The sequence below is a fragment of the Halichoerus grypus genome, chromosome 8, assembly GCF_964656455.1.
Source record: "Halichoerus grypus chromosome 8, mHalGry1.hap1.1, whole genome shotgun sequence".
NCBI lineage: Eukaryota > Metazoa > Chordata > Mammalia > Carnivora > Phocidae > Halichoerus > Halichoerus grypus.
In genome coordinates this window covers 116,438,095-116,454,588 of record NC_135719.1, presented here as the reverse complement: position 1 = coordinate 116,454,588, position 16,494 = coordinate 116,438,095, and the positions used below count along the sequence as shown (strand labels likewise).

General features: G+C 40.8%; 2 protein-coding genes across 3 annotated transcripts in view; both read left to right on the top strand.

Annotated features, from left to right (window-relative positions):
- Nucleotides 1-4,079, top strand: part of LOC118533444 (uncharacterized) — a 42,797-nt gene extending 38,718 nt beyond the window's left edge. The window contains exons 8-9 of the mRNA XM_078054335.1: nt 124-342; nt 3,789-4,079. Of these exons, the coding sequence (XP_077910461.1) occupies nt 124-342; nt 3,789-3,950 (381 nt within the window). The 3' untranslated portion in view covers nt 3,951-4,079. The remainder of the gene's footprint in view (nt 1-123; nt 343-3,788) is intronic.
- A 1,028-nt stretch (nt 4,080-5,107) lies between these two features.
- The window catches only part of ESR2 (estrogen receptor 2), a 114,665-nt gene continuing 103,278 nt past the window's right edge, over nt 5,108-16,494 (top strand). Inside the window, exon 1 of one of the 2 annotated variants that reach the window (XM_036088756.2) lies at nt 5,108-5,438. The gene's annotated coding sequence lies outside the window, so the exon portion shown is untranslated. Of the gene's footprint in view, nt 5,439-5,530; nt 5,642-16,494 lie in introns of those variants that run through there. The other variant, XM_036088757.2, reaches the window with a different exon arrangement.

Below are 16,494 nucleotides of genomic sequence, written 5' to 3'. Positions count from 1 at the left end.
TCTTCAAAAAAAAGAAGAAGAAGAAGAAGGAAAAGAAGCATGGGTTATATCATAGATCTTGTCTTTTATTTAGAAGAGATCTAATTAGTCATCTCCCTTTCCCCCAACCTTATACCCTCACAGAACAAAACAATTGAAAAGCTCAGGCAATCTTTAACACAAGTTGAAGCAATGAAAGGGAAGGCAGTTATGAAAACAGACAACGTGAAAACTACATTGGACTCTGCCAAGGAAGAGGCAAGAGGGGACAAAGAGAAGGTCCATCAGCTGTTAGACACTGTGACTCCGGAGTTCTGCACAGCAAAGGGCACACTTGATAAAGTTCCAGGACAAAAACACGAGGTTTGTTTTGTTCATTATTATATCAACAGTCTTTGAGTTAAAGTGATCAACACCCATCTCAACTTAGACTCTTATCTAAGCCAGACAAAAAGGAGTTTGTTGGCTTATGGAATCAAAGGTGAGTTAAACAACCAGACCTCTGAGGGGGCAAGAGCTGCACTTGGACCACAGGATCAGTGCCTGGAGCCTTCTAAAGCTTTTCTAATCATCTGTGTGTGTCAGCTTGCTTTGTGTTTAGAGAATCTGTGACAGGAGAGAGAGTCCCAGGAAAGGGTCTAAGAAAGCTCAGCTTAGGTCAAATGCCTATTCCTGGTGAATCCACAGTAGCAAGGGGCAGCATATATGATTATCTTCACTTAGGTTTGCATACACATCCTCTGATTAACCAATGACAAGAGGAAAAAGATGTCCGAGAATGGAAGTTCAGGAGAAACCATGTGTCTGGGGCTGAGTCAGTTTCTAGGAAAAGAGGGTAGTAGTGCTTCTAAATTTGCCTAGATTTTCACTACATTTATAAAGCAGGTGTTGTAAGAGAATTTTTTTTTAAAGAGTTATTTATTTTAGAAAGAGAACGAGGGGAAGGACAGAGGCAGAGGGAGAGGGAGAGGGAGAGAGAACCTCAAGCAGACTCTGCACTGAGCTTGGAGCCGATTCGGGGCTCGACCTCACAATCCTGAGATCACGACCTGAGCCGAAACCAAGAGTCAGACGCTTTAAAGGACTGTGCCATCCAGGTGCCCCTCAAGAGAATTTTTAAAAGGCTAACTGATAATTTGGGGCTACTGTGGAATTATATGCCACATCTCTATTACTGGTAGCTTAAGATATATGTAACTTTTATCAATTACCTTAAAAGATTCTTGAAACATAAAATCATGATACTATTTTTGTTTTTTTCTTTTTAAACTTCTGCATACTTATATTCTTGTTTTTATTCTTCCCAATATCCTTACTATATTTTCAGTCAGATCTCTTCTCCTTTGGGTACTCTGTAGTTGACACTTTGCTTCTGAGATGACTTTGTCTTATTCTTGCCTGAGTTCAACCACCACATCTTCCTGATCTATAAGGCATATTGGATGTCATTTTTTGGTCCATTTGTATTCTGAATTACTACATTTCTGATTCAAAATAGAGGTATTCCTGCCCCCCCATGTCTGCAAATCCTTGTTTGAAAACAATTTTAAAAGATTTTATTTACTTATTTAGTTGTGAGTGAGAGAGAGTGCACACATGTGAGTGGGGTAGGAGCAGAGGGAGAGGGACAAGCAGACTCCATGCTGAGCACAGAGCCCATGGAGGGGCTCAATCCCACGACCCCATGACCTGAGCCAGAAATCAAGAGTCAGACACTTAACCAACTGAGCCACCCAGGTGCCCCTGAAATGTAATCCATATCAGGTATTGTGTCAAACATGTTTCTTTTGCTCCGTGGCAGTTTTTTTTTTTTTTTTTTTTTTTTTGGGTGGTGGGGGGAGTATTTTCATCTCTTGACTAGTTTGGATGATGCTCTTTTCTTCTTAAAGAAATTTGGAGGGATATTACTTGCCATTTATCTATACACTTTAAAATCCTTTTAATTGGGGTGCCTAGGTGGCTCGGTTGGTTGGATGTCTGCCATCGGCTCCAGTCATGATCCCAAAGTCCTGGGATCAAGTCCTGGGAATGAACCCTGTGTGGGCTCCCTGTTCAGTGGGGAGTCTGCTTCTCCCTCTCCTTCCTCCTGCTCCTTCCTCTCTCTCTCTCTCTCTCAATTAAATAAATAAAATCTATAAAAATAAAATCAAATCCTTTTAATTGCCCTGCCCTCTCAATTTCAGGTGTTTCTACTTTAGGGTAGTTAGAGGGTGGGGTTTACTTACTTGGTTTCTTAACTCAATACTACCCTCTTGTGTTGGCACAGTGAGTGCAGTTTCTAAAGTCTTACATCAAGCCTTTTCTGTTGCGGTGGGAGGTTGTATGATACCCGGTTCTGCAGTACTCTTGTTTATAGAAGTACCTTATTTTCCACTGTTTAGCTTTTTTCTTTTCCTTTATCTCCAAACCTCCAAGGAACATCTCACCCTTCCAAGTATCTCCCTCTCCCCTCAGAAACCTTGTCCTTCAGAACTGCCATTTTTGGGAGTGCCTGGGTGGCTCAGTTGGTTAAGCATTCGACTCTTGGTTTCAGCTCAGGTCATGATCTCGTGGTCATGGGATGGAGCCCCGCGTCGGGCTCTGTGCTGGGCTTGGAGTCTGCTTCAGATTCTCTCTCCCTCTCCCTCTCCCTCCGTCTCTGCTCCTCCCCCAGCTCACTTGTGGGCACGAGCTCTCTCTAAAAATAAATAAATAAAATCTTAAAAAAAAAAGACTGCCATTTTTGGTCTCATGTGCTTCTAAGCCCTTTTCTTTTCCTTCCCACTTGCCAGTTTTCTGACCCACCAGGTTGTAGACTTCTCAGTATTTCCCCATTTATATATTGTCCTGTTTCTGGGACACCACTGGAAACCAGCTGCATCCTCCAGTGTGGGCTCAGGAGTGGCCTCTGCTGGTTTAGGATATTTATTTCCCCACTTATATGCAAACTGAATTCTGTGATATTCTCTACTTATGCTTTAGATATGATTTGTGGGTGGTTATAACTGCTTTCCTTAGAAGATCACTATGGTTTTGGGAGGAGGAGTGGAGAGATGTTTAGGGGACTACTATTACCATACAGCAAATCCAAAGTCCAAAAAAGAATTTCCTTAGGGATGAAAAACAAGCAGCAGTAAAATTAGGTTTAGTCTATAAAGTGTAAAAATAAAATCTTAAAATGAAAAGGACATTTTTATTATTTTTAAATATATATATTTAAAAGCTTTTTTTTTTTAAAGATTTTATTTATTTATTTGACAGAGAGAGACAGCTAGAGAGGGAACACAAGCAGGGGGAGTGGGAGAGGGAGAAGCAGGCTTCCCATCGAGCAGGGAGCCCAATGTGGGGCTCGATCCCAGGACCCTGGGATCATGACCTGAGCTGAAGGCAGGAGCTTAACGACTGAGCCACCCAGGCACCCTGAAAAGGACATTTTTAAATAAAGAGTTCTTGTAAGAGAAGAGACCATATTTCTAGCTTAAAAATATAATTTGAATGTAGAATATTACATTTCATAAAGAAATGTTTAATAAGACCACATTTCTGATACCAATTTCATTGTACACAATAAGTAGGTGACCAAAACTAATGATATATCTTTTTTTTTTTAAAGATTTTATTTATTCGAGAGCGAGAGAAAGCACGCATATGAGCAGGGGGAGGGGCAGAGAGAGAGGGACAAGCAGACTCCCTGCTGAGCAGGGAGCCCAATGTGGGACTCGATCCCAGGACCCTGAGGTCATGACCCGAGCCAAAGGCAGCCTTTAACCGACTGAGCCACCCAGGCACCCACTAATGATATATCTTATGTTTTTGGTGGTTCTTTGTAGCTTTCTGACTTTCGAGAAATTATTATGAAGATGCTGGGATTTAACATGAGAACAGCTGACAAGGAAATCATCAATCACCTAAGGCTTATTATACAAGATTATGAAGCATCTAACAAATCAAAGATTGCATCTGATTGTGAGACTGGACAGGATAATAAATAAAAAAGCTCTGTCTTCATTGCTGCCAACAAGAACACAGAAGATATAGACATCTCCTCCGGCATCTTGAATTGGCTACATTATGAATAAAATGCATTGGGAATTTTTCACTTGAAAAATTCTCTCCTTTAATATTTGGCATTTAACTTTTCTTGGTCATTATCTTGTTCTATACATTTATTTATAGTCTAGTCTAGATTGTTACTTATAACATATATCTAATTATATTATTAACTGTATTTTAAGCAGGATATTAATTAGAACTTGTGTTCTTAGTTGGAATATTTATATTTATAGTTAACAGACTATTTCTAAAATGAACAGTCCAGAATAATTATTTTAAAGTCGGCTGATCAGCAACCTTAATTCCCTTTTGCCATGTAGCCTAAAATATAGGTTCCAGGGATCAGGACATAGACCTTTTTGGGGAGCCATTATTCTGCTGACCATAGCTCACATCTACCCAAATTGAATACACATATATTCCTACCTAATAGAAATGTGTATATATGAGGCGCCTGGGTGGCTCAGTCTGTTAAGCCTCTGACTCTTGATTTCGGCGCAGGTCATGATCTCAGGGTCATGGGACTGAACCCCGTGTTGGGCTCTGCACTCAGTAAGAGTCTGCTTCTCTCCCTCTGTCTCTACCCCCCTCCCCCCCGCTCATGCTCTAACATAAATCTTTAAAATAAACCATAAAAAAGAGAAATGTGTATATATATTCTACAAAAAGATACTTCTAAAATTATTCATGGCAGCATTGTTCATAATTGCCCCAAATTATTAACTGTCCAAATGACCAAAAGTAGAGTTAACTATGGCAACCAGATCCACTAGTTAAGCAATCAGATCTCCTTCACTTGTGGGACAGGGAGAGGTCAACTGGAATGAGGAATTTTCTTAGGGGCCAAACTAGAAAGTGACTCCAGGTCTAACACTGGGGATATGGCAAATAGAGGACAGCATGAGTTTGAAGAGAAATGGTAAATTTATGGGGCTCCACGTGGCATGCAGTAACCAGTGGCCTGTAAGGAGAACTTAGTTCTTGTTGCACATCTGTTGTTAACCAACCTCAAATTTTAAAATAAACCTCAAAATTAGGAAATGTGGCCTGCACTTCTGACTTGTGACTCGGGTTTCAGGCAGCTCCAACTGCCCTAGCAGAAACATTTTTCAGGTCAGATTAATGGAGCTTGTTGCCCCAGGACAGAAGCCAGCAGGCACAGCCAGGCACTTTCTGTCTGGGGACCGTTCCCTCGAATGCAAGGTGCCATTTTCGGGCGTGAAAGGCTGAGACAATTTCCTCCCTCCTAGCCTATCTGCGGTGTCCTCTTCTGCAAAAGAGGAACCATTAGGACGTGTACAACCTACTCTGAAGGGCCGCCTGCGGCCCAACACACCGCAGCGACGAGAGCGGCTGCTTATACGAAGACCACGTGCCTGGGCAGGATTCCCATTCGGGATTCTTCAGTGGATGCCGCCAAACTGCAGGTGCGATCCCCGGCCGCGCACCACAGCCCAGCCCCGGCCTCCGCGACCGCTCAGCCAGTCCGCGCTACTGCGCCTGCGCCCCGTCCAACTAGCCGCGCTCAGGCGACTCTGCGGGGCGGGGACGGAGGAGGCTCGCAAGTGGAGCGGTCGACGGGCATCGCTGAAGGCGGAAGGGGGCGAAAAAGACACGGGGGACCTTGGAGGTGACTCGCTGGCAGAAGTCATTGGCTGGCGGAAGACCCGTTTCAGATCGCGCCTCCGTGCGGGGCGGGAAACCAGCCGAGGGGGAGGTCGGGCCTCGCGAGTCCAGCCCAGCGGAGGGGCGGTGTCGCGGGAGGACAGTTGCGCGCGCGCGGGAGCGGGGCGCGGCTCCCGGACTCGGCCGGACGCTGGCGACCTGGGCTCTGAGCGCGCTGGGCTTCCCCGGGAGAGTTCTGGCGGGAGTTCCGCGCGGGCATGCTCTGGGTGGCGCCCACAGCCCCGAGTCGGAGGGCCCAGGTGGCGCCCGTCACCGTTTTAAAATCTCGGGTGACGCCTGCTCGGCCAGAGTCGGAGCCGGCGAGCTGTTGTAGGCCCTTCTGAGCTGGGGCGCCGGCGGCTCCAAGTGCCCGGGTGATCTCGGGGTCGGTCAGTGCGGGGAGGGTCGTCAGCACAGCTAGCCTAGATTTTGTCAGCTCCCCGCGCAGATCTGGGGTTGGAGAGGACGCGGGCCTTACGTAAACTAACCCCGAGCCACCAGCCAAGCAGACACTGCCCCCCCCCCCCCGCCCCAGCAGGCGTCCACTCTGCATACTGAGATGGGGCTTTTGCTTGGGGAGCAGGACAGGAGGAGGGAGGCAGGTGCGATGCTTGTGAGGACTGACACTGCAGGCTTCGGAGCATGATGCTTTCTTTCCTGGAGGAACCTGGCTTCGTTCTTACTGCCCTCAGCTTAGTTATCCCATTACCGTTCTGACGATGGGTTGTTCAGGTCACTTTGGACTCGACCAACTATTGGTGTTTCTTTCATAAACCATTTCTTAAGATGATCTGATTGATAGCAGAGCTTACTTACTGAACTTCGTTCTTTATTTGGGGGTTTTATTAACGGTTTTATTGGGATGTAGTTTACATAGCATAAAGCTCACCTGTTTTAAGTGTACAATTAATGATTGTTAGCATATTTACATAGTTGTACAACCATCACCATAATGGAATTAGAGACTCTTTGGTGATTTTTTTTTTTCCTGGTAATTGCCTTTACTATTCTCAAAGTTTGCACAAGTGGACATTTAAAGATACAGTGTAGCATGAGAGACTGAAGATGTACACTCAAATTGTTATACATGAGTAGATGAAATTAAGAGAAGAACTGAAGCATATTTTTTCCTAGATGTTGCAGGTGGTGAAACTTGTGTATTGCAATCCAAAGAGATACTGTATCAATGGTCTCATTTTCTGAGGAATATGGGATAAACACTATTTTACAGATGAGGAAATCGATTTTGAAGGATAAATTGCCTAAAGCATCATAGCTGTGCCTAGGCTAAACCTCTGTCCTACATGCTTTATCTCTAAATTTATTGCCTTTGCCACTTCATCAACCTGATTTTCAACTATATTTATGTATGACCTGTACAACTCATTCGTTTATTGAGCAAATAGAGTGATCAGTGTGCCAACAGCAACATAAAACTGCTCTAGATGCTAGAGATACTGTAGCGAACCAGCTAAATTCCTACCCTCAATTAATATTCTGGTAGAGGACACGATGATCAATTAAAGAAACACTAATTTTAGATATTGAGACATGGCATTTTTTAAAAAGGCAAACTAAAAGTATAAGGAATGATGGTGGGAGGCAGGATCTGTTTTAAGCAGAAATCTGAAAGAAGAGGAAGTTGGGACCTAAGAGAGGATTTGGTTTGAGCAACTGGAAAGATGGAGTTGCAATTTACTGAGTTGAAATAAGGTAACATGTGGAAGGACCAGGTTTTTGGGTTGAGATTATGAATGTAGCTTTAGATGTTTTTAGATGCCTCTTAGACATCCAGCTGGAGATAGGTATTTAAATCCATGAGATTGCAAGTGATTTGACCATTCCCTGGTTCCATGAGAAGGAACCAGGAGGAAAGATTGACAAGGGGGAGTCCAGTGTGTTATGAGGGAAAGCAGGAGACATATAGCCTTGGAAGAAAAGTGAAGAAAGTGCTTTGTGGAAGAAGAGGTAATCGACAATGTGAAAAGTTAGATTGATTAGGTAAAATGAAGATTGAGAATGGCCCATCTGTAAGAGAATAGAAATACAGCTAAATAACATGGGTTTGAACTGCTTGGGTGCATGTGGATTTTTTTTTTTTATTATTATTATTATTATTTGGTGGGCAGCAAAGCAAAGTTTATTGAGCGATAGTATAAAGCTCCTGAAGAAGGAGGGGCCCTGAGAGGGTTGCCCACACATGGATTTTTTAAAAAATAAATACAGTATAGCACTGTAAATGTATTTTTTCTTCCTTGTGATTTCCTTAATAATATTTTCTCTAGCTTACTTTATTGTAAGAATACAGTATATAATACATATACAGAACATGTTTAATCAACTGTTTATGTTATCAGTAAGGCTTCTGGTCAAAGTAGGCTATTAGCAGTCAAGGTTTTGGGGAGTCAGAAGTTTAAAAAAGTTATACGTGGATTTTCAACTGTGCAGGGAGTTTTGCCCCTGACCCCCTTCACTGTACATAGTCTTTTGATACAAATGTTTATACTGGCAGTTACTACAGAAACAATGTTTCCTCCTTTTTGAGAAGGTGGACATTTTTGCAACCTTTCTGAAGTGTGGTCTGATGTTATCTAAAACTTGCCAAGTAATTTCACTTGTAGGAGCTTATCCTACAGAAATGTTTATACATGTACACAAAGATATGTTTTCTTTTTATATATAAAGGTGTTTATCACAGCATTGTTGACGATTGGAAAAAAAAAGAAATTTTCATCAAAATGGATATAGTTTTAAAGGAAAGAGGTGCATCTGGGTGACTCAGTCATTAAGCGTCTGCCTTGGGCTCAGGTCATGATCCCAGGGTCCTAGGATCGAGCCCCACATCAGGCTCCCTGCTCAGCGGGAAGCCTGCTTCTCCCTCTCCCACTCCCCCTGCTTGTGTTCCCTCTCTAGCTGTCTCTCTCTGTCAAAAAAGAAATGAAATATTTAAAAAAATAAAAAATAAAGGAAAGATATTAGCATATAGATGTGAAATTTGCCCCCCCCCCCAAATTCAAATATTGAAACCCTAACCTTCAATGTATTTGGAAGTGGGACTGTTGGGAGGTAATTAGGTTTCGATGGGGTCTCAAGGGTAGGACCCCTATGATGGGATTAGTGTTCTTAAGAAGAGAAGAGAGACCTGAGCTCTCTTCTCTCTGCCATGTGAGGACACTGCAAGCCATGAAGCAGGTGTTCACCAGGAACTGAATCAACTGCCACCTTGATGATGGACTTCCCAGCCTCTGGAACTGCGAGAAATAAATGTTTATTGTTTAAACTACAGTTAAGCTAAGTTAGTCTTGAAGCAAACTCCCCACTGAGTGGGGAGCCCATGTGGGCCAGTCCCACAACCCATGAGATCATGACCTGAGCTGAAACCAAGAGTTGGACGCTCAACTTACTGAGCCACCCAGGCGCCCCCGACCACAAATTCTTTCCTACTGTTTCCTTCAAAGGGTGGTGGTAAATTTCCCTGCTCTTGAGTATGGGCTGGATTTAGTGACTAGCTTTTAATGAGTAGAATATGGCAGAAGTGGAGGGATGTCAATAGATCATGAAGGCATCATGACTTCCTCCTTGCTCCCTCTCTTGGATCATTCATTTGGGTAAACCAGCTGCCCTTTCATGAGGACATAGCAAGCAGCGCTTTGGAAAGTCCTATGTGGCAAGAAACTGAGGCCTGCTCCTAAGAGCCAGTGGGGAATGTTAGGTCTTCTGCAGTTTTGTTCAGCCCCAGTTAAGCCTTCAGGTGATTGTATCTCCAGGTGACAGCTTGACAGCAATGTCACAGGAGATACTGAACAGGATCACTCAAGTAAAGCATTCTCAAAATCCTGTTAGGTAATACATGTTTGTTGTTTTAAGTCATTATGTTTTGGGGGTAATATCATAAGCAGCAATAAATAACCAATTCTTTGTAAATGTTACATTCTCTTGTTTTCTCTTGCTAATAATCATCAGCTTCATTCCTGAGAAAATCAATTTTCTTTGCCTTAGTTTTATCATATATAAAAGAAAATAGTTGGACAGTCCTTCTCAACTTTGTCTTCACATTAGAATTACCCGGCCAGCTTCTAAAATATATATGCTAGTCCCCATCCCTAGATCAGCTAAGAGAAATCAGAACTCAGGGTAGGGCCCAGTCATGTGTATTTTTTAAAGTTCTCTTTGAGATTCTAATATGAAGGCTGGTTTGAAAACTTCTAGATGACCTTTGAGCTTTCTCCTATTGATTCTGTTATGACCAATATGTAATTGGGACATTCTTTCACTTCTGTAAAAGCATTTCCCTGGAATTTTTGAGGTACATAATCTGCCTTAGGAATAGACAATGGGATTCTTATTTATGCTTCTTCCCTGAAGGGGTAAGTATTATAGAAGAAAAAAATTTGACCTATTTTAAGAATTTCACAGAATTACCCAAAATACGATTTTCCCATTTGCTGGAGGCTGCTTTTGGTGGGTTCATATTCTTAATGCTTTTCTAGTACTTGATGAAATTCACATTGTGTTTTCGTCTTATTAATCAAGAAAGTAAAGAGCTGCAAGTCTTACTGGATCATTTTTAAAGTCCCCATGCTCTTCTTTTTGGACTTTTATGAGGTGTTCACCTAGTGACAGTTGCTGCTGCTTCTGCTTCTTCTGCTTCTTCTTCTTCTCCCCCTTCTCCCCCTCCCCCCCTCCTTCTTTAGCTTCTTCGATGTACAAACATTCTGCCACTCAGTGCAAACATTCATTTTGGAGACATCAAGTCTCCTAGGATTTACATTGGATTTGGGGTTTTCTCTTGTACCTGACATGGTAAAAATTTGTGGATTTTAACTTTCTATGTAGATCAAGCCATAATATATTCTTCTAATGTGAAGTTTTGATAATTCCTATGAATGTGTAAAAATTAGGAGTAAGAATTACATACTAACCTAAAATTGCAGTAGAATAATTGAGTTACACTACTGTTTTCCCATTTTTACTACAAGATGCCAAATAACTTTCATTTTATTTTTATAAAGTTTGTTTGGGAAAAGAGTACTAACATAATCTCTATAAATAACAAGCTGATTGTAAAATTTATATACAAATGCAAAGGACCTAGACTAGCCAAAACATCTTTGAGAAAGAGTAGCAAAGATGAAGGATTAACAGTACACGATTTCAATATTTATTTAAAGCTACAGTAACTATGCATTGAACAAAGTTCCAAGTCTGTCCAGCTCATTTTGCCCCATCTCCAGGAGGCACAGAGGGGATTAAGAGAAACATATGCTCAGGCAGAAATTTTAACTGACATTGTATTCATTGTATGTATCATGTAAAGGAAGAAATTATGTGGTTGAATATTAGATTTGCTAGTTTCACTGTGTGTTGAATGTTATATAAAAGTCATGGACATCTTTATAAATGCCTATTGATATAATGTAAAAATCGTTTACTAAGTAAAAAGAATGTTTTCAATATCTTAATAAAATTTTATGGTTCATGAAAAAATAAAGGTATAATAACTAACACAGTGGATATTGGCATAGAAATAAATAAAAAGATCAATGGAATGGAATAGAAAGTCCTGAAAGATCCAGACACACATGAATATCTGTTTTTTTTTTTTTTTAAGATTTTATTTATTTATTTGAGAGAGAGAGTGAGAGAGAGAAAGAGCACAAGAGGGGGGAGCGGGAGAGGGAGAAGCAGACTCCCCGCTGAGCAGGTAGCCTGATGCGGGACTCGATCCCGGGACTCCAGGATCATGACCTGAGCCGAAGGCAGTCGCCTAACCAACTGAGCCACCCAGGCGCCCGAATATCTGTTTTTTTAATTTTGTTTTTGTTTTTGTTTGTTTGTTTTGTAAAGATAGAAGGGCAATTCAGTGGAGAAAGAGTAGTGTTTTCAACAAATGATCCTGGAACAATTCGGTCCATCTGCCTAAAAGAGTGCACTTTGATCTGTATCTTGTACCCTATGCAAAAAGGAACTAAAAATGAATTCTAAACCTAAATCTAAGAGCTAAAACTATAAAACTTCTAGAGGAAAATATAGGAGAAAAATTTTTTGACCTTGAGTTAAAGACTCCTTAGATATGATATCAAAAGCATGACCCTTAAGAGAAAAAATTTGATAAATTGAACTTTATCAAATTAAAAACATTTTTAAAAAGATTTTATTTATTTATTTGAGAGAGCGAGAGAGAGATCACAAGCAGGGAGGAGGGGTAGAGGGAGAAGCAGGCTTCCCGCTGATCAGGGAGGCCAATATGGGCTCAATCCCAGGACCCTGGGATCATGACCTGAGCTGAAGGCAGATGCTTAACTGACTGAGCCATCCAGGGGCCCCCATCTTTTCTTTGAAAGACAATGTTGAGAGCCTGAAAAGACAAGCCACAGATTGAGAAAAAATATTCATAAATCACATCTGGTAAAGGACTGGTATATAGAACTTGTGAAGAATTCTCAGAACTTAATAGCATGGAAACAAACAACCCAATTAAAAAGTAGACAAAAGAGGGCGCCTGGGTGGCTCAGTTGGTTAAGCAACTGCCTTCGGCTCAGGTCATGATCCTGGAGTCCCTGGATCGAGTCCCGCATCGGGCTCCCTGCTCGGCAGGGAGTCTGCTTCTCCCTCTGACCCTCCCCCCTCTCATGTGCTCTCTCTCATTCTCTCTCTCTCAAATAAATAAATAAAATCTTTAAAAAAAAAAAAAAAGTAGACAAAAGATTTGAATTGACATCTCACCTAAGAAGTTACACAAACAGCAAATAAACACATGAAAAGTTGCTCAACATCATTAGCCATTAGGGAAATGCAAATCAAAACCACAATGAGATTCATTAATTAAAGTGGCTAAAATTAAAAAAGACAGCTTAATAGAGATAGAAATTTATTTTTCTGCTACATTAAAATCTTGAGTAGGCTTGTCAAGGGCCAGTTACAGCTCTCTATGGTGATAGAGAATTTGGCTGCTTTTCTGTTAGGACTTCATGATCCAAGACGGACCCAAGGCAGCAGAATTAAGGACAAAGAAGAGACAAAGTGCCTATCTTAGTCCTATCTCTTAAGGAAGAGTCCTGGAAGCTGCCAAATAACACTTCCACCCATACCCTATTTGCCAGAAATTAGTAGCTATGTAGCAATGCCATCATTTTTTTTCTTAAAATTTCATCATTCCACCAGTGTTGGAAGAGGGAGAGAAGGACTGGAAGCAGGTCCTGTGGGGTGGACTCTGGAGAAGACTGTAAAAAGGATTCTTCTTAGCCCATGTCAGGTTTCCAGCTCCTTCAGCTGTCCCCTCCTTGGCAGTAAGGGCTAGGTTGACTGAGATTTTTAGGCTTAGGACTTCCTGCTTGTCCTGTAAGTTACTGAGAAAAGTGTGTTAAAATCTGCACTTATGATTATGGATTTTTCTATATATTAGTTCTGTCAACAGTTTTTAATTGTGAAACAATTGGCACACAAATTTAAGATTTTTATTTTTCTGTTGAATTGCCCCTTTTTATCATTATGAAATCTAATCCTTTATTTCACGTAATACTTCTTATCTCATGGTCTACTTTGTCTGTTATTAACATAGCTAAGCCACATTTCTTTCAGTTGGTGTTTGCATGGCAATTTCCCCCCTTTTTTATTCAACCATTCTGTATTGTTATATTTAAAGCATATCTATTATAAATAGCATACAGTTGAGCTTTGTGTTTTTAAATTCAATCTTATAATCTTTGCTTTTAAATTCGAATGTTTAGGCTATTGATGTTTAAATTCTGATAACGGTGGACCTAAGTCTACCATATTGCTGTTTATTGTCTATTTTCCCCATCTGTTCTTTGTTCCTATGATGGTTAATTTTATGGGCCAACTTGGTTGAGCCACAATGCCCAGATATTTGGTCAGATATTATTTTAGATGTTTCTGTGAGGGTGTTTTGGGGTGAAATTAACATTTAAAGTGGTGGACTTTGAGTAAAGCAGATTGCTCTCCATAATGTGGGTGGGCCTCATTCACTCAGCTGAAGGCCTATTCAGAACAAAAACTGACCTCCCCTGTGTGAAAGCAAATTCTGCTAGCAGATGGCCTTGAGACTTGAATTTGTAACATTGGCTTTTCCATGGGTCTCCAGCCTGCTGGTTTGCCAGGCTCTATAATTGCATAGAACCAATTTTTTAAAATAATATCTTTTCCTACATATATATACACATCCTATTCATTCTGTTTCTCTGGAGAACACTAACTAATATAGTTTCTTAATTTTTCCTTTATCACTTACTTTGAATTGAGTATTTTTATTTTATTACTGTATTTTTCTTTTTGTATTTTAATAATATACTTTTGTTATCTTTAGTGATTACCCTAGACCTAGAGATGTACTTGACTTATGATAACTTACTTTAAATTAATACTTTTACAATTTCTGCTCCTTTTAAGAAGTTTATTTTTTCACTTTAAACTACCCTACACCCACAATACTATTATTATCATGTAGTTTTACAAATTTAATAAATCCCACAAGATGTTATTATTATTGTCATTATTAACTGCCAGTACTGATTTCTGTTTCTCTACACATTTACCGATTCTGGTGCTCTTTATTCCTTCCTACCATTGGATGTTTCTGAATGGGCTAATTTTTCATCAGCCTGCAGAATTTCATTTAGTATTTCTTATAGCACAGTTCTTATAGCAGTGGATCACTTCAATTTTTTTTTTCCCTGAGAACTTCCTTATTTAATCTTAATTTTTGAATGGTATTTTCTTTTTTTTTTTAATTAATTAATTTATTTGAGAGAGAGAGCAGGAGGTAGGGGCAGAGGGAGATAGAGTCTTAAGCAGACTCCATGCTGAGCGCAGAGCCCAACATGGAGCTTAGTCTCACGACCCTGAGATCAGGACCCAAGACAAAACCAAGAGTTGGACACTTAACCAACTGGGCCACCCAGGTGCCCCAAATGGTCTTTTTCACTGGGTGTAGAACCCTAGGATAATAGGTTTTCCCACAGTACATTAAAGATGTTATTCTGTTATTTTCTGACTGCTTTAGTTTATGTTAAAAGTCAGTCCTCAGGGGGTGCCTGGGTGGAGCAGTTAGTTAAGCATCTGATTCTTGGTTTCAGCTCAGGTTGTGATCTCAGGATCCTGGGATCAAGCCCCACACCAAGCCCCAAGTCCAGCCCCATGTCCAGCCCCTAGTCAGGCTCCACACTCCACGTGGAGTCTGCTTGAGATTCTCTTCCCCCTCTGCCTCTCCCCTGCATGCTCTCTCTGTCTCTCTCTAAAATATATAAAAAATTTTTTTAAAAAGTCAGTCCTCAGTCTTGTTGTTGCATCTTTTTTTTAGAAGATTTTATTTATTTATTTTGAGAGAGAGAGAGTGTGTGTGTGTGTGAGTGGGGGAAAGGGCAGGGGCAGAAGGAGAGAATCTCAAGCAGATGCCATGCTGAGCGTGAAGCCTGATGCAGCTCTCTATCCCACAACCTGAGCCCAAAATCAAGAGTTGGTGGCTTAACTGACTGAGCCACCCAGGTGCCCCTTGTTGTTGCATCTTTGAAGGTAATGTGTCTCCCCCGACGCGCCCCCCCCCCCCGCCCCATGATTGCTTATAAGTTTTTCTCTGTCTTTAACTGTAAACAATTTGACTATAATGTGCCTTGGTATGGTTTTACTTATCTTTATAATGCCGAAGATTTTCAGAGTTGATTGAATCTGTGGATTGATGTCTGTCATCAGGTTTGACAATTTTTTAGTCATCATTTCTTCAATCCTGTTGTTTCTCTTTTTTTATTCTGACACTCTAGTTACAGATATGTTAGATCTTTTGAGTGTGCCACATGTCTTGAATGCAATTTTTTAAAAATTATTTTTTTTCTGTCTGTGCTTCAATTGGGTTTTTTATTTTGAATTGACTTCAAGTTCATCAATCCTGGTGGCTGTGCTTCTAAGACAAAAGAGGACAGAAAACATGGAAATAGGACCGAAACTGTAAACTAGCTTTAGAATAAGGAGATATTACCATTCCTTACCATTCCCTTTGGTATTCAAAGCAACATGGGAACATAATTAGCTGTGTATCTAAGTTATTTATATATATGATGACAAAGCAAGTTTATACGTATGTCATTTTTTTTTTAAAGATTTTATTTATTTATTTGAGAGAGAGAGCACAAGAGGGAGGAGGGTCAGAGGCTCAGCTCCCTGCTGAGCAGGGAGCCTGATGCGGGACTCAATCCCGGGACTCCAGGATCATGACCTGAGCTGAAGGCAGTCGCTTAACCAACTGAGCCACCCAGGTGCCCTCCGTATGTCATTTTTTTAATTGCAATATAGTTATTTTCAATTCCGTTCTCCTTCCTCAAATCCAATTAATGAATCCCCTTTGGGAATTGTGGTAGAAGTACTTTAGTCCATGTGCAATGTCCTGACCATCACAATATTATCCTAGTATTTAAGCAGACACTTCTACCCAAATGTTCTCTTGAAAGGATGGTTTCTGAAAAGATTCCTCATGGGGATATTTGTATGACCGAACAACTATTTTCATTAGAAATCCATTGTCTGTCTGTCTCTCTCCCTCTCTTTATGTATGATGTATTTCTTTTTATTATTTTAAGTGACATTTGAAAGTTCTTTGAATTCTTTTAGTCTATTGATACAGGGTACATCTGAAAGAGAACAGGCAGAGTGAAAAGAAACCATTCTAGATCTGTTGGCAGATGTGAACAGATTCGCCCCCTGTATGAGTATGAAAAGAGAAGAAGATACCATTGCAGCCTGTAGAAGCTGGAAAAGGCAAGGAAATAAACTCTCCCCTAGAACCTCGGGAAAGAATGCATCTCTGTT